At 57.0% G+C, this 24,221-nt stretch overlaps 1 protein-coding gene across 2 annotated transcripts; it reads right to left on the bottom strand.

The window, feature by feature from the left end:
* Positions 1 to 4,313: 4,313 nt before the first annotated feature.
* NTRK1 (neurotrophic receptor tyrosine kinase 1) lies at positions 4,314 to 23,599 on the bottom strand. 2 transcript variants are annotated; one of them, XM_079935124.1, is made up of 17 exons: positions 23,213 to 23,599; positions 19,961 to 20,035; positions 19,629 to 19,700; positions 17,717 to 17,785; positions 16,863 to 17,008; positions 16,495 to 16,637; positions 14,093 to 14,225; positions 11,504 to 11,830; positions 11,049 to 11,066; positions 10,825 to 10,877; positions 10,453 to 10,555; positions 9,799 to 9,945; positions 9,344 to 9,474; positions 8,972 to 9,144; positions 6,492 to 6,732; positions 5,967 to 6,125; positions 4,314 to 4,691 (listed from the first exon to the last, which is right to left on the bottom strand). In XM_079935124.1, exons 1-17 carry the CDS (start codon positions 23,500 to 23,502, stop codon positions 4,506 to 4,508), a joined length of 2,466 nt encoding a protein of 821 aa, XP_079791250.1. In that variant the 5' UTR covers positions 23,503 to 23,599; the 3' UTR covers positions 4,314 to 4,505. The 2 variants fall into 2 exon arrangements, with proteins under 2 accessions (XP_079791250.1, XP_079791249.1); XM_079935123.1 differs by lacking the exon at positions 11,049 to 11,066.
* Positions 23,600 to 24,221: the final 622 nt, after the last annotated feature.

Genomic DNA, 24,221 nt, shown 5'->3' with positions numbered 1-24,221 from the left:
GTCAGACAGTTGAGGGACAGGAGTTGATGGGGCGGTGAGTGGGGGCCGCTCTGGCCCTGCCATCCCTGCAGACCTGGGGCCCATCCTCCACCAGGGCCGGTTGGGGGATACCCAAAGACCCACAGCCCGTGGGGTTTCAGAGGGCGAGAGAAGCCCTCTCCTCCCTCACACACGCCACAGCCAGGCTAGACCTCTCTGGAGCTGGTGCAGCTGGAGGGGGTGGTTGGGATCAGGGGACAAGAGCTTCTCTTCTGTGAGCACTATCCCTCCAAAATATTCTTCCTGCCAGCCTGGCCTATCCCACCCCAAAGACCAGGACCAGGCCTGGGACTGGGGTGCTCAAAGCCTGTCATAGGATAGAGAGGAGGAGGCGGAAAAGGAGGAGGAAGTGTGGGAGAGAGGAATGAAAGCAGCACACATTTTTATAGCACCTGCCACAGGCCAGGCCTCACTGGAAAATCTTTACACATGAGACTTGTTTAAATCTCATGATGGCCCTAGGAGATTAGTGCTATTATTATTATTATTGCGGTACACGGGCCTCTCACTGCTGTGGCCTCTCCCGTTACGGAACGGAGCACAGGCTCCGGACGCGCAGGCGCAGCGGCCATGGCTCACGGGCCCAGCCGCTCCGCGGCATGTGGGGTCTTCCCGGACCGGGGCACGAACCCGTGTGCCCTGCATCGGCAGGCGGACCCTCATCCACTGCGCCACCAGGGAAGCCCTAGTGCTGTTATTATCTGCATTTTGTAGAGGAGGATACTAAGGCACAGAAAGGCTGTGTAAATTGCTAAGTATCACAGAGCTGGTAGGCACAGAACCAGGCACTCTGGCTGCAGAGTCTAGAAGCTTGATCTCCAGCGAACCAAGCCCTCGAAAAAGAGGAAGGGACCCAGCTGAGTAGGAGGGGGTGTTAAAGAGCCTCTGGGTCCAAGGGCTCAGAGTAAAACACGCTGCCCCAGGGCTCTGGGCCGAAGCTGGGGCTCTCTGCTTTTCTCCATGCCCTATGCATGCACCTCTTGTTTCTCTGCACTGCTCCGGGCTGCCCCCTCTCTCCTTGTCTTTGCCCCTAAGTGGGCTTTTCTGGCAGCTCTGGCCCTGTCTTGTCTCCATCTCCTGGCTCCAGGTCTCTCTCCTCCCCACTGCCCCAGAGCCAGAGCTGCTCAAACGTTCCATCTTAGCACTGGAGTCCGTCAGAGCTGGAGTGGGGCGGGGATGGGGCGGGACCGGACAGAGAGAGAATCTGGGAGGGGACTGATGTTTGGAGCTGTGGAGTCCTCACTCCCCTCTGGGGGTGGGGCTGGACTGCCTGGTGGTTCAGCCCGGCTGTAGACTGAAAGTTGGGGTTTCTGGGTCCTGGCTCCTCCCGGGACTGTCAGCCCCTCTCTCATTGGACAGCCTGTCTAAGGCCACGTTAGGAATTGGGCAAAACAGGCTTTCTCCAGCTGGTACTTAGAGAGTCCAGGGCCTATGGAGTCTGGAATTTCTCTAGGATCTCTCTTTAGCTTGGTGGTTCAAGGGGACACAGGACAGGACATTCTCCACCCGGGCTGCCCCAGCACTCTGCCTGCACTGTTCCTGGAAACCTGAACAGATGCTCCGCCCTCCTGTCGGGAATCCAGCCCCCAAGGGAGCAGAGAGGAAAGAGGCAGAGGCTGGTTAGGAAGGCTGAGGGGGTCAGCCTTGGAAGGCTTGGACCCTCGGGTTCTGTAGAGAGCCCATCCCCCCTGCTGGGGGCCCCTGGGGAGCCACACTGGCTTCTGCATCACTGATTCCTTCTCTCCAGAGCCCTGTGGAGATGCTGGCAGGAGCTTCCTTAGACAGGGGAGTTCTGGGTTCTTTCCTCAATGTTGGGTGTTCCTGCAGTATCCACCACCTCATCTGAGCCTGCGTCTCCCAACCAAGACAGCTATCTCTGAGAGGGAGGGGTAGTGGGGAACTACACCAGGTCTGGGGGACTCAGATGTCCGATCCCCACAGCCTCAGGTGGCTGTCCCTGTGCCAGCTCCCCATGGGGTCCTCAGGGCCCCCTTCCATTGATCCCCCTGCAGGCGTTCATCTCAGCTGGTGTGTGTGTGGCAGGGGTGGGCATGGCAGTTAATGGACTTGGCACAGCCAGGAGGTAATTAACAGGGACGGGGCATGTGTCCCAGTGGCGTGGGGGGAGCACCATTAAAGACAATGGGATCCAACAGTTATGAGTCGGGGAGGGGGAGGTGCCACGTGTGTACACGTTTGCATGTGCACTCCTGGCTGTGTAGGGTGGGCTGGTGTGCCTGTCAATGTGCTCATCTACGTGCCCATCAATGAAGGGAACGGACGACGGGGGCTCTTAGGCCATGAAGTTGGCAAAGTGGGTGCAAGCTCCCTCCTTACCACCAGGACAAGGCCCCAGGCCCCAATCGCCTGAAGGAATCAAAGTCACTGGCTTAGGCTCCTGCTCCCAGATCGATGAAAGCTATCCAATTCCCTCTCCCACAGTCTCCCAGCATTTTCCTTTCCCTGTCCTAACCTTGTTCCCAGAACCCCTCACCTCACCTGTCCAGCTTTTCCAGCAATACCTCCAGCTGTGGTTTTAAGAGCCTCTGAGACTCTCATACTCTTGACCTTGGTAACGCTCCACATGCCCTGGCAGGTCACTTCTGCCACCTGATCTCCATCCCCTCTGCTTCAGTGGTGCTCAATGTGGGCCAAACTCCAGGCCCCCTACGCCTCTACCCACAGAGTCTCCAAGGCTGGAAGTGTGTACCACTTCCCTCCTCGGCCCTGAAGACAGGCTCAAGGGGCCTGAGGAGGTGGGGAGGATGGAAGTGTGGGCAAGATAGAGGCACCCTCCGAGGAGGCCATGCTATTCGGCAGGACGCTCTGATTCAGCTGCTTGTCCCACCTGTGTCTGTTTACGTCACTCATCTGTGCCCCCGTCTCTTCATCTGTGTCCATCGTCTGGGTGTCTCTTTCTCCTTCTCTGTTTGCACTCTCAGCCTGTCTCCACGTCTTTAGGTCCTGTCCCTCTCTGTGTCTGCATTGTCTCTCTCTTTGCACTGTCTCTGGGCTCACCTGTTGGATTTGACCCCCTGACCCTGTCTCTCCCAGCACGTTCCAACCTCCTCTCCTCCCAATCACTTCTGCTTAAGCCCTCCCTCCCGGGGGTGGCGCAGCAGCAGCCCCACCCAGCCCAGGGCATGAGAGGAGGGCCTTTGAACTTGGCCCTCAAGGACCAGACCCCCCCATCAATCAGCCCGCAGCCCTGGGTCAGACCTCCATTAGCACTAACCAGCCTGGACAAGAGGCAGACACCATCGGGCTAGGCCTAGGGGTGATAAGACCCAGATTGAATCAGCGGGTGGGGAGAGCTGGGCACCCAGGGACATGAGACAGCCACGCCATCAGCCCTGAGGAGCCATGGGGAGCGTGGGTTATTGCAGGAGCTGGGCAGGTGATTGGAAGTGATGGGGCTGAGGGTGGGAGGAAATTGCTCCTCCCTGGCTCCAGGGTGAGGAAGATGGGGGCAGGGCCCAGGTCCTGGGGTGGGGGACCTCACCCAGCCTCGGAGCTGACAGAAGCCTCGGGCCAGTGGTGTTCCAAGGGACAGAGGGGAAGGGAGAGCTTACCTCCTCCCTCGGGCAGAATGGAATGGGGAGATGGCTTGGTCCTTAGGAAACAGCCACCTTGCTCAATTCCTGGCCTCCAGGTATGGATCTCAAAGCTTAGAGCCAAGAGTGACAGAGGGGAAGGAACAAGGGGTCCTGCTTCCCTCAACCATTCCTTTATCCTACTCCTTCCCTGTCCCTGCCACATGTACACACACACACACACACACACACACACGTGCGCATGCATGTGCATGTGCGCTCTCATGCACACATGCGCCCACATACGCAAGCTGTCCCCCCACCTTTTCTTTCTCAACCTTTTGTTGTATTGTGTGCTTGCTCTGTTCTGGGCGCACCAATACAAGGAACACTCACCCCACCAATGCTTCCATCCTGTCCACCTCCACATCTAACTTCAATCCCTCCTACTGCAGCCTTCCTGAGTGAAATACAGAGATAGGCAATTAGGGTCTGAAGGTCCGGGAAGCTTGACCTGAGGCTGCCTCACCGCCAGGCGGACAAGATGACCACGGGACTGGGAGGCAAACCACAACTACGAGGTGGAGGTGACAGCTGCATGCGGTAGGGGTAGGTGGCTGAGGTTAAGCAGAGAGGGGGAGGATCCCAGAGAATCACCCCCTACCTGAGTCCCGATAACCCCCTCCCAGAACGACATCATCCCAAGAATTGGCAAGAGACACAGCCAAGGGATAATAAATATAATTGCTATTGCGGAACCCTGCCTAGAGAAGCAGGAACATCCTCCGCTCCCAGACCCCACCTGTCCCCTCCCGCATGCTGAGGGTGAGTTAGATGCTTTGAGATCACCCTGGGGCTGCTGGGAGCCATGGGGGTCGCTGAGGGCAGGCTGCAGTATTCCGGCTACTCAGCCCCAGCCCCTGGGCCAGCCTCCTAGCCCAGGACATCCAGGTAGACAGGAGGCGCCTGGGCAAGGGCTTGCAGCCGGGTGTGCACATCCTTGATGCTGTGGCGTTGTTGGGGCTCCCGCTGCCAGCAGCCTCGCATAATGGCGTAGACCTCCGGTGGGCAGGCACGCGGCCGCTCCAGCTCACGTCCCTGTGTGATGCACTCGATCGCCTGGGGCCACCAGAGGGAGAGAGAAGAGGGCATACTGGGCTGGGGGCAGGAGAGTGAGGCCAGACCCAGCACTGCCTCTGCCTCATTGAAGCTCCCAAGGCAGGTCATACGATATGTCTGGGCCTCATAGCTACTAATAGTCTGAAAGGATGCAGTGAATCCCAAGATTCCTTTCCACTCTGACACTGAGCAGTGGAAGGATTAAAGCTAGAGAGACCCTGGGAGGGTTGGGCTGGGGTAGAATTGTATCTCGAAGGGCTGGAATCAGACCCTAGGAAGACTTGCCAGGTGGGCTAAGGAAGGGGAGGGGCCAAGGCATTTGCCAAATCCATCAGTTTAGTGTTGAGGGCTGCATGGAAGAAGGGAAGGGTTCTCCATCTCTCAGCTCCAGAGGGCAAAAAAAAAAAACAGATCAGGGCTGCAGGTAAAGGCCTTGAAAAGTGGCTGGCTTGCATTTTAAGGTAGAGGGCAACCCCACTTTTTTTCTCTTCTGTAGGTGCCACTCTGTGGGGACCTAGCTGCTCTTAAAAGACAACTGCAGCAGGAAAGATCAAAGTTAAACTCCAGGAAGGACGGCAAGAGCAGCTAAGGGATCCAAAGAAGGAGAGACCGTGGCAGGGAGATGCTTGAAGGGCCTGGCGTCTCTTCCCACCTTCTTCCCTCCCTCGCCATTAGAGGGCTTGGGTTATGGGCGGCACTAATTCCATTCCTTCTCTCAGTGCTTGAGAAAATTAAAATCTATAACCCTCTCTCCCACGCCACCAGCCTCCAGGGAGCAGACTGCATTAGGAGGAGATATGGAAACTGACAGCTGCGAGCCAAGGAGGGGGTGGGGGGAGCTGCTCTGGGAGAGGGAACACCTGTGTCCAGCCAGGAGAGCAAGGGGAGGTGTAGGACCATCCTTCTTACAGTCTAACCTCCAGCCTCCCTGCTGCAGCGTCAGGCCCTCTCGTGCTGTGTTCCTCTTTCCATGCCTCTCCCTTTCACCCTGATGATGCCTACTAGGCCTATAAAATGCAGCTAGGGATGGAGGTCTGGGCTCCATTTATAAGTGCTTTGAGGTTCCCCCAGGAGCCAGTTAGAATAGGAGAAGGAAGAATGTGAGAAAAGAACAGGGTTGGGGTGGAGAGAGCAGTGTCAGCAGGATGCTGGGTGGGTGCCCGGCCTGCCGGCAGTGGGATGAGGGGCAAAAGGGGACAGAATTTCCTGAAAAAGCGACCCGAAGGGGCGGGGAAAGGGTGGCCGGCAGGGAATGACCCGTGGAGCGGGGCTGACCTCTGTGTTGGAGAGCTGGTACCAGGGTTGCTTGCCGTAGGTGAAGATCTCCCAGAGCACCACGCCGAAGCTCCACACGTCGCTCTCGGTGGTGAACTTGCGGTAGAGGATGCTCTCAGGTGGCATCCAGCGGATAGGCAGCATGGTGCGGCCTCCCACCTGCCGGCGTGCGGGCGCTGCGTCACCTCCTGCGGGCGCCCACCGCGGACAGCCTCTCCTGACGCATGACGCAGACCCGCCCCCAGTCCCGTCATTAAAAATAAATAGAAGTGGCTCTCCCGCCCAGGGCTAAAAGGGAAAAACCGATGGTGCCCGTTTCCCTCCGTGATAGTGGAGACAGACCCTCCTCCACTGGGGGCCGAGGGGGTAGGAGGAGGGTTAAAAACCAGAGCCAGAGAGTCTCAGACACCACACCGCCTGAGGAAGAGGAGGGCGTGCCCAGCAAGGGCAGGCACCGGAGGGGGACTCGGCGTTAGCGTGTCTACAGTTTGGATGCTGTGGGAGGGGTCGGGGTGAAAGACTTACACGGTAATAGTCGGTGCTGTAGATATCCCTGCTCATGCCGAAATCGCCGATCTTGACCACTAGTCCCTGACCCACCAGACAGTTGCGCGTGGCCAGGTCCCGATGCACGAAGTGCAGACCCGCCAGGTACACCATCCCCGCGGCGACCTGGCTAGCCACGGCCAGCAGCTGCCCCAGGCCCAGAGGCCCTGGTGCCACGTCCTCCCCGCCAGCCAACAGCTTGGCATCAGGCCCGTGGGACCTTCGAGAAAGAGTGAGGGAGAAGGATAGGCTGGGAGGAGAGAACCCCCAGGAGCCTGAGAGAAGGGAGCCCAGGGAGCTGGGGGGGTGGGGAAGGGACTCAGGGAATGTAGGAAGGAAAGAACAGGGGAGGCAGCTGTCTGGAGGGACCGGGATGGGGGCCGGCTGGTGTGCCCCACCTCTAGAGCTTCCACTGGTGCCCACACTTTCCACATTAATGCCTTCCTCTCAGGCAGCCCCCTTGAACTCCAAGCCCACTGGAGCTGCCCACTGGCCCCTACATCTCTTGCCCGGGTACACCTCCGACTCAGCCCTTGCGAAGTGCTCAACATCTTCCCCCAGGCCTGCCCCTGCCTCAATGAAGGGAACATCCCCCACCCAGGCTGTGAGCCTGAAATCTGGCAGTCCTCGATTCCTGTCTCTCTCACCTTTGCCCTCGGTATCCAGCCTTCCTTCCAAAGGTTTCCAGGATGCCCTCCTCCTCCCCACAGCCATCCCTCTAGACCAGTACCTGATCATTCATCTCCATTCCCCAAATATTCCTTCTTCTGAAGCTGTCTGAGCTGTAGGTTTTGTCAGTACTGCCCTTTCCTACTGGCCAACTTTCTCCTCAACAATTTATTTCTTCACTTATTCCGGGTAACATCTCCAACGTGCCAAGCACCAGAGCTACAGGGGAGGGTAGGATGCAGATAAACAGGTTACAGCAGTGCAATGTGGCGAGCACCTGCTGGGCACTCAGGGTAGGGATGGAAGAAGTCAGGGACGGCTTCATGGAAGAAGAGACATCTAAACTGAGACTCAAGCCCTTGGGAAGGGAGGTGGGTAAGCCACTTGAAGGGGTCGGGGACAGGGGTGGGTGAAGAGGCTGGGAAGGAGACCCAGCGTACCAGGCAGAGGTAGAGGCCCAGAGGCGAGTAGAAATAGAAATGGGCCCTTCCTAGGGGAAGTCTTCCAGACTCATCTAGGAGCTTTCATGTTTCCCTCCTTCGGTTTCCCCGTGCTCTCTCCACTATATAAAGCTGCTTTTCCTCCATCCTGGACCCCAGATGGATCCTGGCTTGCATCCGGTCCCTAGCACAGAGCCCACACCGCATCTGGTGAGTAAGGGGAAGGGCTCCCCTTTGGCCTCCTCTTGACTTGGGTTCCTCTGAACCAATTCACCTCCACATTTAACCTCAGGTCTGCCCTCACCTCCTTCCCTCTCCACATCCTCCATTGGCTCCTCCCCATGCTCAAGATAAGCTCACACTCTGGGGTCTCTCCCAGCTGAATGTTGCAGCCTGGCTACACGAATGACCTGACACTCCCGAAGGGATGTTTGGAGACCAAATCACTACCATCAGCTGTACAAACACACTCATCCAGAACCACAGTCCCCCGTTGTCCCTCTTACTGGTAGGGAAACTGAGGTCAGAGAGGAAATCTACTTGGCAAAGTAGGCTCAGCTAATAAGTCACAGTTGATTCCAAACCCTGGCCCTTTCCCTGCCTCACACTGCCCCAACCTCACAGGGGATCCACCTCATCGGAGTAGGACTCGACGAAGGGAATATGTGACCATCACAGTCAGGGGTTGAGAGCGGGGCTCTGCCTGGGGTCACATCTCCCTGGACCATTTGTTACCTGTGTGCCCTCCAGCAAGTCACTTAACCTCTGTAAGCCTCATCTGAGAAATGGGTACATTTCTTGAAGCTATTAAAATTATCAGTACAAATTAGTTAACATATCAGAGTTGTTCTGTCCAAAGCCAAAGAAACGAATTTTTGGTAACTTTCTTCATATATGCTAGGAGACTATGAAAAATAAGTATACGTTTACATTATTATACAGACATATATGTATAAGCACAGACAGTCATACTTAGAATGAATTATAAAATATATAGCATAGTGCCTGGAGCGTGGAGAGTGCCTGATAAATGCCTGTTATTGCTGTTATCGTAGTTATCAAAACTGCCACCTCCTACAGGCCTGGCTTCTGTGTGCCACACGCAAGTGCCCACCCATCCGGAAGATTCAGCTCCTGACTTCTGCTAAGGCAACCTCCCTGACAGTGCCGCTCTGTCCTCCGCACGGACTCTCCTCACATTCACACATTTGCCTCACACTTGCCTTGCGGACAGGGGCTTCCTGCTTCTTCTTGGTGTCCCACCCCCCGTAGTTCAGCAGACAAGCAGGGATGTGCTTGTAGGGAAGGGACGACGGGCCAGGGGCCAGCGCCAGGGCCGGGCCCTCATACCGGAGGAAGCGGTTGAGGTCACCGTGCCGCATGTACTCAAAGACCATGAGCAGCGGGCGGCCCTCGGTGCAGACGCCAAAGAAGCGCACGATGTGCTGGTGCTGCAGCATGGTGAGCAGCTCGGCCTCCCGCTGGAAGTCCTGCCTGGCACTCTCAGACACCTCCTTCAGCGCCTGGAGGGCAGGGGCGGGGACAGGCCTGGGTGAGGGCCCAGCCTTGACTTCCCCACGTCCAAGGTGACCCATCCACCCACAAGGCGTGAACCATGCCAGACCCCAGCCTCCCACCCACCAGCCTGAGCACCCCATCCTGGAATGATGGTGCTCTGGGAGGGGGGCCCGGGCCAGCAATATCGCTTGGCCAAGGTCTTACCTTGACGGCCACTAGCATCTTGTCCTGCTCAGGCAGCAGGCTATGGCACTCAGCTAGGAAGACCTTCCCAAAGGCGCCCTCGCCCAGCTCCCACTTGAGCACGATATCCCGGCGCTTGATGTGATGAACACCTGCAGGGGGCTTGCAGGGTCAGACAAGAGCCCCAGTCTTGGGAAGGATGGGACAGGGGCAAGGACAGGACTGTCCAGCAGGGCTGTGCTCTGCACAGGGGGTTCCAGGCAAAGGGGAGGATAGACACTGAAAGTGAGCCTTCACACCTTCACCAAGCCCCATGACATGATGTGGACATGGGTGGCAGCGGGGTGGGAGGGAAGGCTTGTTCAGGCCTGGGGTGGGCAGAGGCAATGACACACAGGGGCTTCTACATATGCACACACACATGTACGAACACACACACACACAGGCTCGCCCGCACCCTTGACCCAGCCCCTCACAGGCATCACTGAAGTACTGTGGGTTCTCAATGATGTGGCCTTGGAGCCCAGAGCTTTTGCCCTCGCTGGGAGACAAGGAGCTGCCACCCAATGTCATGAAATGCAGGGACATGGCCAGTCCATCCTCTGGAGCCAGCACGGTGGGGCCTGGGAAGGAGACACAGTAACATGGAGGGGTCACAGCCCAGGCACACACTCTAGCTCCTGTCATGTTGCAGGGTGCCAGGTGACCCCACCTCATAACTTGCACGGGAGGAACAGAAGAGCTAGGAAGCCAGACAGCAGGCAGGAGGAAGGGGAGGCACTATGGCCATTCTCTGTCTGGCTCCTGTCCAACCCCAGGCCCCGTGGGCCACCAGAGAACTCCCCCACTGCTCCCCCCGCAGAGCCCAGACCTCCCAGATCCACTTAGTGTTTGACTACAATCCAGCCACCAATTAGCAGATGCTACCTCTGAAACCACCCCGGCTCCAGCACCGACACACTCATACTCACGAGCCCCATAGCCTGTCCTCGTATACCCCAAACACACACTCTGTAGAACTCCACGTGTGCACAGGCCCTCACACAGCGGACAGAGTGGGGAAGGGCCAGCAGGAAACAAAGCCAGATGGACGGACTGACAGACAGCCATTCTGCAGCCCCCCAACTCACGGTTGATCCCAAACTTGTTCCTCCGTCCACATTTGTTGAGCACAAGAAACGTCGTAGAAAGGAAGAGGCAGGCAAAAACAGCCAGGCCCACGGCCATGGAGACCTGAGGGTGTGGGGTGGTCAGATCTGGGGGTTGTCTGCACTCTCAGAGCTCCCCCATAGCAAACTGTTTCTCCGTCCTGCATAGATGCCCAGAGCCAGGCCCGCAGACCTGCCTCCTCTTCCCCTGGGTCACGGCTGTGAAAGGGGCTGATTAAGCTCAGGCCAGACTCTACTGATCTCTGTGCTCTGACCAGAACCGACATGCAGATGAGCCTCTAGCCCGGCCTCCTGATCTAAAGTCCTGGACGAGCTTCCACTTCCCACGCTCACCCCAAAAGGTGTTTCATCCTTCTCCACTGGGTCTCCGGATGTGCTGTTGGTGTCTGTGGGGACACAGGGCAGGAAGGATAGGCTTTGGCACACACGGTGTCTCCTCTACCGACTCCCCACCCTGGCCCCAGCTGACCCCGCAAGGATCAGGTTAACTGTACCCCCTGCCCCAGCCGCAGCTCCAGGGACCAGACAGAACCTGCCCTCCAGCCTGGGCTACTCACCCACCGGCGAGAAGGAGACTGCAGCAGGAGGGAGGAGAGAAAGCGATCAGATGGGGAAAAAAGCAGTGCATCCCCTTCCCCCTCTGGGACTCATCCCTTCGTGGGTGGGGCTGGGGTGGGGAGGTGGAGCTGCTGGACCTCAAGGGAGAAGATGCACGTGGCCCTTTTCCAGCTGGGCCAGGGATGCCCTGGTGCGTGGCTCTCTCTTCAGCCAGCCCAAGTGAATGGAAGAGCTCAGGGGTTCAGGACTCCTGGGGTTTGGGGGAGGCAGGGGCAAAGGAGGACAGTGCAGAGCTGGACACCAGAACCCCAGGCTTCTTTCTGTCCAAGACCAGGCACTCCAACTTCTGAGGTCAGGATCACAGCAGGAAGTGGGCCAGGCATCCCTGGACACCTGGATCTGTACCCAGGTGGAACCCAGGGATAGGGGGCAGGGTTCAGGGTGGCCCTCACACCGGGGATGGGGTCCTCAGGGTTGAACTCGAAAGGGTTGTCCATGAAGGCGGCCATGACGGAGGCGGCGGCCTGGCCCAAGGGGTTGGTAGCCAGCAGCGTGTAGTTGCCGTTGTTGACGTGGGTGGGCTGGTTGAGGCGCAGGCAGCCGTGTCGCACGGTCTCATTGGCTGCCAGCTCCAGGAACTCGGTGAAGATGAAGCTGGTCTCGTTGAGCACAGAGCCATTGAAGAGCCAGCGCAGAGAGGGCGTGGGCTGCCCGTCCACCGAGAAGGGGATGCACCAGTGGTGCTGCTCCACGGCCGGCTGCAGATGCACACTGGCGGGGACTGTGGGCCAGAGAGGGGGACAGACAGAGTCCGGGAGCAGCTGCGGGCCTGACCAATCCTAGGTGGGGCTGGGAGTGGACAGCTGGAAATCAGGGGGTAGGCCTAAGAGAAACTGGTCAGCAGGCCCTAAGAGGTTCATAAGGAGAGACGTTTTGGAGAAAGCTGACAGTAAATCTGAAATAAATCAGGCATCAGGTACATAAAACTCAGGCTTAAAGAACTTAAGTGGTGGGTTTAAAGAAAATAAGTAACAGTCCTAGAGAAGTAGGGTACCGGCTTACGGAAATTAGACATGGAGTCTTTTGGATGAGGGATCCAGAAAAATTAAGTGTAATCAAGCCTAAGAAGATCGGGGGCTTCCCTGGTGGCGCAGTGGTTGAGAATCTGCCTGCTAATGCAGGGGACACGGGTTCGAGCCCTGGTCTGGGAGGATCCCACATGCCGCGGAGCAACTAGGCCCGTGAGCCACAAGTACTGAGCCTGTGCATCTGGAGCCTGTGCTCCGCAACAAGAGAGGCCGCGATAGTGAGAGGCCCGCGCACCGCGATGAAGAGTGGCCCTTGCTTGCCACAACTAGAGAAAGCCCTCGCGCAGAAACGAAGACCCAGCGCAGCCAAAAATAAATAAATACATTAAAAAAAAAAAGAAGATCGGGAAGGGGGCCTAAACATCAAACAAATATATATATATATATATATACAGTTTAAAAACTTTTTGAAAAAAGATATGGGTTTGAAATAGACCCAACCTGAAAGAAACAAAAGCCCCTCAATAATAGAAAAAAAAAAAAAAATATATATATATATATATATACATACACACACACAATTGATACTGGAATTCCAGCCAGCACTCATGCAATGGAATACTACTCAGCAGTGAACTGAATGAACTAATAGTTACTCCCATTAACGTGGACGAATCTTACAAAAATTATGTTGAGGGACCTCCCTGGTGGTCCAGTGGTAAAGAATCTGCCTTACAATGCAGGCGACGCAGGTTCAATCCCTGCTCAGGGAGCTAAGATTCCACATGCTGCGGGGCAACTAAGCCCATGCGCCACAACTACTGAGCTCGCGTACCTCAACAAGAGAGCCCGCGTGCCTCAAACTACAGAGCCCAAGCGCTCTGGAGCCTGCGCGTCACAACTAGAGAGAGAAAACCCGCACACGTCAACGAAAGATCCCTCATGCCTCAACAAAGATCCCATTAAGATCCCACAACTAAGACCCGATGCAGCCAAAAATAAATAATAAATAAATCTTTAAAAAAATAATAACGTTGAGCAGAAGAAACTAGACACAAAATAATACGAGGTATGATTCCATTTATATAATGTACAAGAACAGACAAAACTCAACCATATTGATAGGGAAGCATACGTGTGTAAAATTCTTTTTAAAAGCAAGGAAATGATTATCACAAAAGTCAGGATGGGGTGGAGGAGAAGGATGGGGTTCTGAATGGGGAGAGGAAGAGAGTGTCTTCTGAACTGCTGGTAAGAATAATTACTGTTTAAGGTGTATATGTTTTATGTACATATCTATGTATGTTATGTTTCACAAGAAGAAAAATGTACATAACATAGAAGATTTTAAATAATTTGTGGCAGACCTAGGGAAATTAGGCAGTAAGCCTAAAGGGGAACTTAGATGGGGAATTTCTTCTTTTAAAACTAGGATGTAGGGACTTCCCTGGTGGTCCAGTGGTTAAGAATCCCCCTTCCAAAGCAGAGGTCGCGGGTTCGATCCCTGGTGGGGGAACTAAGATCCCCGCATGCCGAGGGGCAACTAAGCCCGGGCCACAACTAGAAAGAAGCCAGCACGCTGCAATGAAGAGCCCGCCCACCGCAATGAAAGATCCCGCGTGCCGCAACTAAGGCCCAACGCAGCCATAAATAAATAACTTAATTAATTAAAAATTAAAAAAATAAAACTGGGATGTAGGGCAAAAGTTCTAAGGAGGAACGGACATGAAGAAATACAGCAGAGCAGTGAGAACGGGCAGGCAGCTGGTGTTGAGGCCTTCAGGTAGCAAGACTTGGGCAGGGGCCAAAAAGAAATCCATCTCCATCCCTCTGGCCTTGACGAGCCCCCAGGACTTCCCTCAAAGGATCAGGTTTTCATGGGAATCTGGAAACAGCTGGGAGGGAGCAGCTGTGGACACACACATCCCACCCTTTCCTGCAGCCCCCCGCGCTCACATCCTCTTTTCAGGGAAGAAGGAATGGGGGTGGGCGCAGGGGCAGTCATTGGGACTCACAGGAGACGTTGACCTGGACAGAGACTTCAGCCCGGCCCACGTCATTCTCCGCCCAGCACGTCACGTTCTTCCTATTGAGGTCACTGGTGACATTGGCCAGGGTCAGTCCCAAGGACGGCAGACTCCCAGATTGCTGGGTCAGAGAAGAAAGGGGAAAATCAAGAAAAGCTTCAGCTAGCTTGGGATTGGAGGCAGGGTGGCTGGAGCTGATGTCTTTGGGGAGCCCCTCTGGGCCAGATGGAAAAGGGAGGAAGGCCGGGAGGGAGGGGAAGGAAAAAAGTGTGGGAGAGAATATAGCAGAGAACGGCCCTCCTTTAGAGCTTGTTTGCAGATTCTCCTGGATCATTTGTTTAATGATCTGAAAACTCTAGAACACAACCAATAACCTCAAAATAGGCACAAAGTACCCCAAGCCATAAAACCACCCATCTAAACAGCTAAATAGATGTCACAAATCCCAAGTACTTCATATGCACAACTAACTGGAAAACCAGCTAGGACCTCACCACCTACTCATTCTTGTTTTACACATATTTCTAAGAAACTTAGTCTCAGCCCAAGGAAGATCAGAAACAAAGAGATGGTACTGGTAACAGGGCAGCAGTTAGAAGCAACGGTAGAATCATGGTGACTACCTTTGGCAGATGGAAAAAGAGAGTGAAGTTAGAGAGAAGCTAAGTGACTTGGTTCTGAATCGTCATCAAAAGACTGAATCCGATTCAGATTCTCTTCCTAAGACACCATGGACGTTATATGGCCTTAAGACAATTCTTAATCTTGCTGAACCAAGATTTTCTTATTTTGTAAGCTGGAGAGGTAAACAAAATGACCTTTTGACATTTTAGAAAGCTATTTTCATAAAATGATGAAAACAGATGAAGTAGTGGACAAATCTGATTTATCTGGAAATTTTGTAAATGTGGAATCCCTTGAATAAATACCACGAAAGGTGAAGTTTCTCTGGGCTTCCACTGGAATATGTGAGTTCAAAGATTCCAGAGGAGCTCTGCAGCCTCTTATGCAAGGCCTGGGTTCCAGCCACCCCAAGGGGAAGCCCTGCCCTAAGCTTCTCTCGGCTGTCCCATCTCCTCCAAGTCACCCTGGGGTATGGGGTCCCGTGAACTCTTCCCTTGGAGCTGCTCTGCCACCCTTCACACTCCTGAGGGGGACCAGCCTCCCCTCCCCTCCATTTAACCCAGTTAGGCTATGGCTTTTCTATAGGAAGTCTCCAGAAAACAGAAGTGGTAGCAAACATGTAAAGCTCCCAAAGAGAAAAGCAAAAACCTGCAACTTCCCAAAACAGTTTATCAAAGGTCTCTCCACAGATGGTCACGCCCAGCCTCTTGCTTCTGTCTTGTCCCCTTTTCCATTACTCACTCTTAGTGGCTTTGATCTCTGGGAGAGGAGGAACCACTCAGTGGCTTGTGGTTCCTCCTTCAACATTGTTCCAGGGGCCACCAGCAATTCTGGGGTTGACTCCACTCCCAAAGCGAGGGCCTCCAAATTGGACACCACACCGCTGCTTTCACTGACCCAGATCCTTCCAGGGACTGGACCCTCTGTGTCCACCCATGAGGGGCCAGCTTTCTGGGTGGGCACAGCCCAACGTCGGCCCCTGCTGACCTTGTCCATGAGGCCTCCTGAGTCACCTACAGCTACTCTCAGCTGCCCGTCGCCAGCCTGAGGACAAAGGGCAAGACCTGGGAAGATACCCAAAGACCGATCTGGATAAGAGGCCAGAGAGTGCCCAGAGGCAGGCAGGACATCAGAAGGCCATCATGTCTACCTCCTCAGCTGACAGACAAGAAAACCAAAATGCAGGCAGACTGAGGGATTTTTCCAAAAGTCACTCCAAGAATTAATTAGTGAGAGAGCTGGAACCAGACCTGTGCCTCCTTTATTAATATGCTCATCACACACTCAAGAGGATGTTGCTTCCAGAATCGCTAGAAAATGACCAAAAGGCCCCCAAGAACTGGCCTGGGTGCAGGACCGCAAATATTGTGCCCTGTCCCTGGTTCTCAGTTTCCTTATCTAGAAAGGAGGTGGATGGGAGAGTTGGTCTGTTGGGGTCTCCTGCTCAGCTCCAATGTGTGAGGGCTCTGTGACCCTCTGTCTTGTGGCCAGCACCGTGATCCCAGAGCGGGGACCTAAGTTTTGGTGGATCGGTGGAGCCTGGGGTCCTTGCTGGGCCAGGGCCTGGCCTGAGGGCATGTGCATGCCTGCGGCTGCCCAGCAGCACAAGCCTTAGTCCCAGGGGTCTAAACCATCTCTGTCCATCCCTCATCCTTTATGTGCTTCTTATTTGTTGTCTCTCTTTCACTGTCTTTGTCTCCTGTGCTCTGTGCAGGCCTCGAATCAGGAGGGGGGCAGGGGGGCACGGGCGCTGGAAGGCTTCTCACCATCACCGTGGCTGACTCCTCCAGCTCCGTGAAGATCCAGCCAGCCTGCTCCAGGCCCTGCCCCTCCACCTGGCACTGCAGCAACACGTCGTCCCCCACGTCCACGGAGGCATTGGGCATCTGGACCTTCAGCGTGGGCACACCTGGTGGCCCAGGATGCCCGAGGGGCGTTAGAGCTGGGGGCGGGGCTCCTTCTCCCACCCTCCTCAGAGACCCTGCCCCTGCCCCCCAACCTTCAGTTTCCCCCAGCTCTTGCCAATGCCCGTTTCCCAGTCCCTCTTCAGGGCTCACCCCCTGAGCCCTGCCCAGTGCCCTCTCCCCAAGCATGGTGCTCTTTCCCAGCCCCTCACACCACCTCCAGCACGTACCGCAGCTGGTGTTGGACATGAGGGCAAGGGTCCCCTGCCCGGGACACTGCAGCTTCTGTTCCCGCACTCCGCCCAGCCCCTCCTCCTCCCAGCGCTGCAGCCAGAGCAGGGCACAGGTGCAGTGCAGGGGGTTCCCCGACAGGACTCTGGTGGGTGTGGGGGACACCAAGAGAGTCAGGGGAAGGGCAGATGTGAAGGAGTACTACAGCAAGAGGGAGTGCAGTTAGACAGCAGGGTGGACTGTCTAGAGGTGAAGGAGTGGGGACACGGGAGAAGTTCCTCTCATGGACCCCCCTATAGAATAGAATGCCGAAAGTCAAAGATAGCCAGCTGTGGGCTACGTGGAATTCCCTCACCTGGGCTCCCCAGGGTGACAAGCCAGGTGAGGGCTCCAAGTAGGGTGACAAGGAGAGAAGGGCACAGCCTTCCGGGGTGACCCAGAGGCCTTAGGCGCCCTCCAAACAAACATGGACCACTGCCGTCCCACCCATCCCATGAACACTGTGGGCGGATATGCCGGTGTGCACAGGCCCCGAGAACCATGCCAGCCCCCAGCCCCCCAAGCACACACGCAATCAGTTGTCCAGGCCAGCTCTACACCCCCCACCCCAAATGTGCCCAGGGCAATCACCACCTCAATGGTGGGCCTGCTGCTCCTGCTTCGATGGGGGGGTTCACAACATGCATATGGACAGCCAAACACGCGGCCCCAGAGAGAACACCCCACCCCCAAAGTTCCACACAGACACAGCGACACATACCTTCACACAGAGGTTCAAGTGCCCGAGCGCACACGCACACACAAACACACACACACACTTGCCGCTCTTGACCCTGGAAGTCCCCACACTCACAGTTCCTGTAGGGAGAGGCCCTGGACGGTTTTCCAGGAGAGAGACTCCAGAGCATTGAAGGACAGATCCCTGCGGGAGTTGAGACAGAGCAGACAGACCCTGTGAGCGAGCGACCTCGCTCTGACCCAGTGTGAGGGAGGGGAGGAGCCAGGAGGAAGCTGACATCTGGCTCCCCCGACCCCAGCCCTGGCAACTACAACTAGCCCACGAGTCACTGGAGAGGGGGGACCGGTTGGGCTCTCTGAGTCCTGCTCTTCTCCCTGGGACAACAAGGGTTAACCGCACTGAACCCCCTCCCCAGACCCCAGGGAGGCGGGGTGGTCTGAGGGAACAGCCGCTACCCCTCCCCAAGCCTTGGCCCCAGCTGGCAAAGTGCTGAGGCCCCAGCTGGGGGCAGGGGCTCCATCTGTGCGGCCTGCCCACAGAGCCCAGGACGGGGCCAGAGGAGGAGGGGGATCACGGGGCCTCCACACTCCCTTGCCGCCTGCCGGACGCAGTGGTGAGGATCTCAGAGTCCTTCCCCGGCTTCCCTCCCCACTCCTCCTTCCTTCCCCTCCTCAGGGACTAAGGAAAGCTGGCTGCAAGGGACCCCAGGCCCCCAGCCCCCTAGCTGTAGAGATAGAGAAAGGGAGTTGGGTGAGGGGCCAGCTCCAGGACTCTGCACCCTGCACCAGGCTGCCACTCCGGGGACCCTCTGCCTCTGAGGGGCCTGCCCTGACCCCTCCCCTTGCCTAGCTGTCTTTCAGTTTGTGGAGGCTGAGATGGCGGGTAGCCGCCACAGGGGCATCACAAAGACTACCCGCTTTAGCGCCAGACAGAGCTGAGTGTGCCTCTGTCCTGCCACTTACAGCTGTGTGACCTCAGCCCAGAAACTGAACACGTCTGATTCTCAGAATTCTCATCTATAAAATGGAGATGACACTACCTTTCTCACCAGGTTGATTGTGAAGATTCACCGACCTAAGTATCGTGAGGTGTCACTGAGTATGCTTTTTTTTTTTTTTTTTGGCGGAATGCGGGCCTCTCACTGTCGCGGCCTCTCCCGTTGCGGAGCACAGGCTCCGGACGAGCAGGCTCAGCGGCCATGGTTCACGGGCCCAGCCGCTCCGCGGCATGTGGGATCTTCCTGGACCGGGGCACGAACCTGTGTCCCCTGCATCAGCAGGCGGACTCTCAACCACTGCGCCACCAGGGAAGCCCAAGTACACATTTTTAACTGAAGCCCTAGTACACAGTCAGTGAGGGTAACATCACCTCATTTTGTCATCGTTGTTGCTAAATCACGGACACACAGAGCGCTTAGAGTACCCAGCACAGCTCTGAATGGCAGGCTCCCACCACACTTCCCATCTCTCCACCTGCCAGTGGTGAGAGGAGGAGCTGAACTCCTACCCTCAGAGGGGCTGCCAGGGACTCCAAGGGTCTCTCCTTTGGAGGTATCTCCTGCCCCTCCCCCTCCTCTACGGAAAGGGTGGCTGTGACTCCCAGGGGAGTACACCGAGTGGCAGATCTGATCCCCCAGCTCCCAGGCTATCCCAGGGGCCAGGGAGCAGGTGGGAGATAGAGTCCCGGCCAGAACCCGGGGCCCTGTTCCCGATCCGTGCTCCCTTTGGACGGGTGTGTATCTGAGCCCGGGGAAGAAAACGGAGGCAGGCACCTATGAGAAGTGTCCCTGTAGCATGAAGCATGGAAGTGAGACAGCAAGAAGGACCTTCCAGCAGGCAGGGGTGGGAGCTGAGGGCACCGCCATCCCTGAAGTGGATGAGAAGAAGGCCCCAGGAGAACGGGCGGAACGACTTCCCTGACCAGGCTGGGGCCATCCTCAGAACAGTTCCCTGGGGAGGGCCAAGCCCATTAGCCGCCCAAGCCTAGGTGTCTTCTCACCCCCCTCCGCCCAGCCCTGGCCACTCACAGGCGACGGAGACGAGGAGTGAAGTGGAAGGCATCTGGCGCCACGAAACGGAGACCACTCTTCACGATGGTGCTGGGGAGGGTGCAGCAGGATCAACACCGAGGGTCGCAGCCCCCCTGGGTCGCACTCTCTGCCCATGCCAGCCCTCTGGTCCCCCGTGCTGAGCCCTGGACCCCTCCCCACCCTCCTCAAAGCTTTCTCAGCCACCCTGGACCCCTGAGACCACTGAGCTCACTGAGCGGCCAGCCCCTCCGGTCCTCCCACGCCCCTCCCAGGCCCCTTGAGCCCTCCCTGACCCTCTGGTCCCCCAGGCCCTGTGTGGAGCCCCTCACAGGTTTCTCAGCTCCCCCAGGCCCCTCAGGTCACTGAGCTTCAGCTGCCACAGATGCGGCTGGTTCTCGATGTAGCTGTGGGGAGAGGAGATGGGAGTCACAGGGGCCCAGGCCCACACTCGAGTTCCCACACCCACCCACCTCCCTCCCTCCCAATCACATGCGCGTGTGCACACATGCACCCAGTCACACAAAAACCTGTTTACACGCGTACACATGCACAGGCATGCCCACACACGTGCATCCTCATATGCACGGAGACCTACCACCTCACACAGCCACACCGTCCCATGCATGCATCCTCACACCACCACACATGCACACTCTCACACACTCAAGCATGCACACACACAGATGTGTAAACATATGCACAGAGACACATCTCCTCACACACGTCCACACATGCATGCATGAACCCACAGATGTGCCCGTGTGCGTGCTCACGCTCTCCCACGGGGACAAACATAGCTGCGTAACTCTCACGCGCGCACACACACACGCACACACACACGTGAGAATGTGTGGGCATACTCACACTCACAAACACACACAAGTCCATTTGCAGCTTGGCGTTCTGCTTTTAAACACAGAGCCTCTCCTGCACACGCTCAGCAGTAGGGGGTCACGCTGGAAAGCCTGCTTCCACAAAGGGCCCGCGCTCATCCCTGCCACTGCCCCACCCAGCACACAGGAAGCCCTGTGGCCATGTAAATATGCGCTCCCAAACACACCGCTCAGGGGCCACCGCCTGGGCTCACCCACACTGCTGTGCACGCGCACAGGGGCAGACACACACACACACACCCCACCCTCTCCCCCTCAAAGCTGGTCCCTCCCCACACTCAAGAAGCAACCCCTCCACCGCCCCCGCCATCTTTCAGCAAAGCGAGCAACAGGCATAGAGGCTGTCAGTCAGAGACCCCTTGAGCCCCTCCCTGCCCCAGGAGGGACCCAGGGAAGAGGAGAGGGGCAATGAGAGGACGGAGTCAGAGTTGGGGACAGTGGAGAGGCAACGAGTGGCTGTGTTTCACAGTGAGAGGGCAATGGGAAGGCTGAGGGTGGGGAGCAGGGTGCAGAAAAACAAAGAGAGAGCGAAACAGGGACACCTAGGAGGAAGGGACTGACAGGAGGAGACAGGCAGCGAGACAGAGACAGAGACAGACAAGGAGAGAGACAGATAAGAAAATGGAGACAGAGGGACAGATAGATAAGCACAGAGAGCCAGAGAAAGCAAGATGGGGAGAAGAGAAAGACAGAAGTAAAAGCAGGCGTGCAGGGCTGGGGGATTTCTGACACCGCAGGCCCTGTCCAGCTTCTGGATCTAGCACGCCAGGGAGTTCCTGAGAAGTCAGCTGCCCTGCAGCGGCACGTCAGGCCTGCCCCCACCACACACACCGGGGCCCCTGACTCACTGCCTGTTCTCAGAACTCTCCCCCTCTACCCTGTACTTTCCTCAATTGTGGGAACCGGGACCAGCCTGAATGACCCCTCCCCGCCAGCCCTTCCCAGACTTGGCCCCTGCAGGACAGCCAGGCATCAGGTCCTCAGTCCCCTGAGGTCTAGGGAGTAAAACTCCAGTGACTCTGAGAGAGTAGGTCCCTGTCCTGCCAACCCCCCACCAGCCCCTGCCCAAAGGACCTAGAGCTATAGGGAGCCCGGGAGGGGGTGAGAACGTAGTGTGGCCGGGTGTGTGCAAACTGTCAGGCAGCGTGCTCAAAGCTGCCTCATTCGTTTGGATTCATAATCAATCTGTCTATTCGAGTCCATTATCTCCTCCTTAGCTCTGCGGGTGAGGGAGGAGGAGGGGACCTTGCAGGCGGAGGCAGGGGTTAGACTGCCCCCCCCACCCAGAGGGACAGCTCAGCTCACCACCCTGCATGCCTCCCACCCCCCCCCCAGCCCCAACCTGTCCACACTTCCACCCCCTCCCCCAGCTGTACCTACTAGGGGCTTGGAAGGGAATCAGGAAAAGAGAGGACTGATGGGGAACATTCAGGAGCCTGGGCCCTGCTTTGAAGGCCCAGAGTGATGAATGGACGGGACTGGGGGTGACAGTCTGGACCTCAGGCCCCCTCCCATCATGCAGAAACCTAGGTCCAGACCAAGACAAGGCCATCTTGCCTCCTCATCTCCCTAGGGCCATTAGGGAGAGAGATCAAGTACCTTCCTGTTAATTACCACAAGATACCCAAGTAACTCAGTGCCAATTATCGCAGGCTGCTCAAGTCACTTCCAGACATCGATGGCCCCTGCCTCAGATACCTTCCAGCCTGTCATACATGAGGCCAGGGCTCCTTGCCCATTCGCTAACCCCAGGCCACAGGAGGAGAATATTCTAGCAGTTCCTTTCTTCTTCTAGAAGTCTTGCTGGCCCCGCCAGCCACATAGAATACTCAAGTATTTTCCAGCCACCACCATGCGATGCTTGAGTACCTCTAGGCCAGTAAGTACAGAATACTCCCATAGGTTTCACCCACTGCTAAAAAGTACTTGAGTATTTTGTAACCAGTTACTGCAGGATGTCAGAGTACTGCAAATGCTGGAGATTCCTCTTAGTTTCCAGTCCCGAAGGGAGGAGAGTCTCTCAGCAAGGCCCCTGACTCCCTGCCCAAAGTAGGGAGACAAGGGTGGTGAAGGAGATGGGGTGGGGAGAGGGAAGCCAGGTGGGGCTCTCATTTCCCACGTCCAAATCAAGAGGTGGTGTGGACAAGAGATGGTGGAAGTGGGAAGAAGAGAGCTCAACCCCCAAGCTATGGCTCCTCAGCGCCTCCCACCTATTCCAGTTCAATTCCCAATTCCAGAGAGAACTGGTGTTGCCTGGTCATGACTAGGAAAGGGGAGGGGGCTGATTTCTCCCTGGAAAAGGAAAATGGTGAGGATGCCAAACTGGTGTGGGGGGGGGGGAATGTCTCTGCGGATAACCAGCCCCTGCATAGGGCAGAGGGTGGACTCCTGGCTGAGCTCCAGAAAGCGGTTTCTAGAAGGCTGGGCTGTCTCAGGTCTGGTCCACAGAGAGCCCCCTTTCCTCTCCTCGAAGCTGGCACCGCAGCTGCCCTGAGCCCAACTTCCAGGCAGTAACTGCGGAGGCTGCCAGGGCAGCGGAGGAAAGCCGAGGCACAGCCGCGGGCTGCACGGTATCAGCCTCCCGCCGCGCCCGCCCCTCCTGATCCAGCAAGGAAGCGGCAAGCCAGTGCCCACGGGGCACTGCTATGCCCGCCTGTCCCTGCGCCCCCTCGCCCGTCAGACACTCACAGCTCCGTCAGGTTCTCGGCGCCTGGCAGGTGGCGGAGGCTATCCAGGGCCCCAGGCCGGGTGCAGCGCAGCCCCGAAGGGCCGTGGGGGCAGCAGACATCGGGGCAGGGTGCAGCGCCCGCAGATGCCAGCATCAGCCAGGCCAGCAGGCTGCCCGGCCCCGTAGCCCGGCGGTGCCCGCTGAGTTGCCCGCGCCGTCCGCCTCGCAGCATCGCGGCGGCGCCCGCCTCGCCCCGGCCAGGCCGCCGTCTGTGCGCTTCCAGCAGCGGCTGCCTGGCTTCCCGCGACATGTGCGCTGGGCAGTGTTAAAGACCCAGCCGCCAGGAAAGGGCGGAGCCAGCGGCCCCCGCCCGGCCTCGCTCCGCCCCCTCTGACTCCAATCCCTCCCCCTCCTATTCTAAGTCCCCAACTCTGCCCCCACCCTGGCAGCCTACTCCCCCAAGATCCCCCCAGCTCCAGGAGACGCGGAAGGGCAGCCGCAGAACTCCTCGGAGGTGTCTGCTGGAAGTAGGGGAACTGGGAAGTTAATATATTATTTCTCCCAGCCTAAAGAAGCTGTATTTAGGTGGGAGGGGAGATGACTGAGCTTAGGGAAAGCTTGCCGTCCAGGACATCCTAGCCAGCCCCCGGCCTCAGATCTCACTCCGCACGGGGCGCGTGCCTGAGGGACTGTGCATGTCACTTGGGATAAATTAGGTGAAACACTCTCTAAAGCCTAGAAAGAAATGGGAAGGGATCCCCAAATGACCAAACGCAGGACCTGGGGAAGGAAAACAGAAGAGACAGAAAGGGAAGGTGTCGCCCCAAAACAGCAGGAGAATGGAGACCCGGGAGCCGAGACGCCGATTTCCAGGAGAGGCCACGGGGTGGCGCTGGAAGCCCGCGCGCAAAGGTGTGAGCTCCTCCGAGGTTGGGTGGGTGGGGACGCAGTCTGCAGCCCCCACTGCGCGGCGCCTGGTGACCCAGCGTCAGCCACTGACCCGGGCCAGCCGGCACTGGCCCCCAGGCT

Source organism: Stenella coeruleoalba (assembly GCF_951394435.1).
Source record: "Stenella coeruleoalba genome assembly, chromosome: 1".
Classification (NCBI taxonomy): Eukaryota; Metazoa; Chordata; class Mammalia; order Artiodactyla; family Delphinidae; genus Stenella; species Stenella coeruleoalba.
This window is presented reverse-complemented; position numbering and strand designations above follow the sequence as displayed.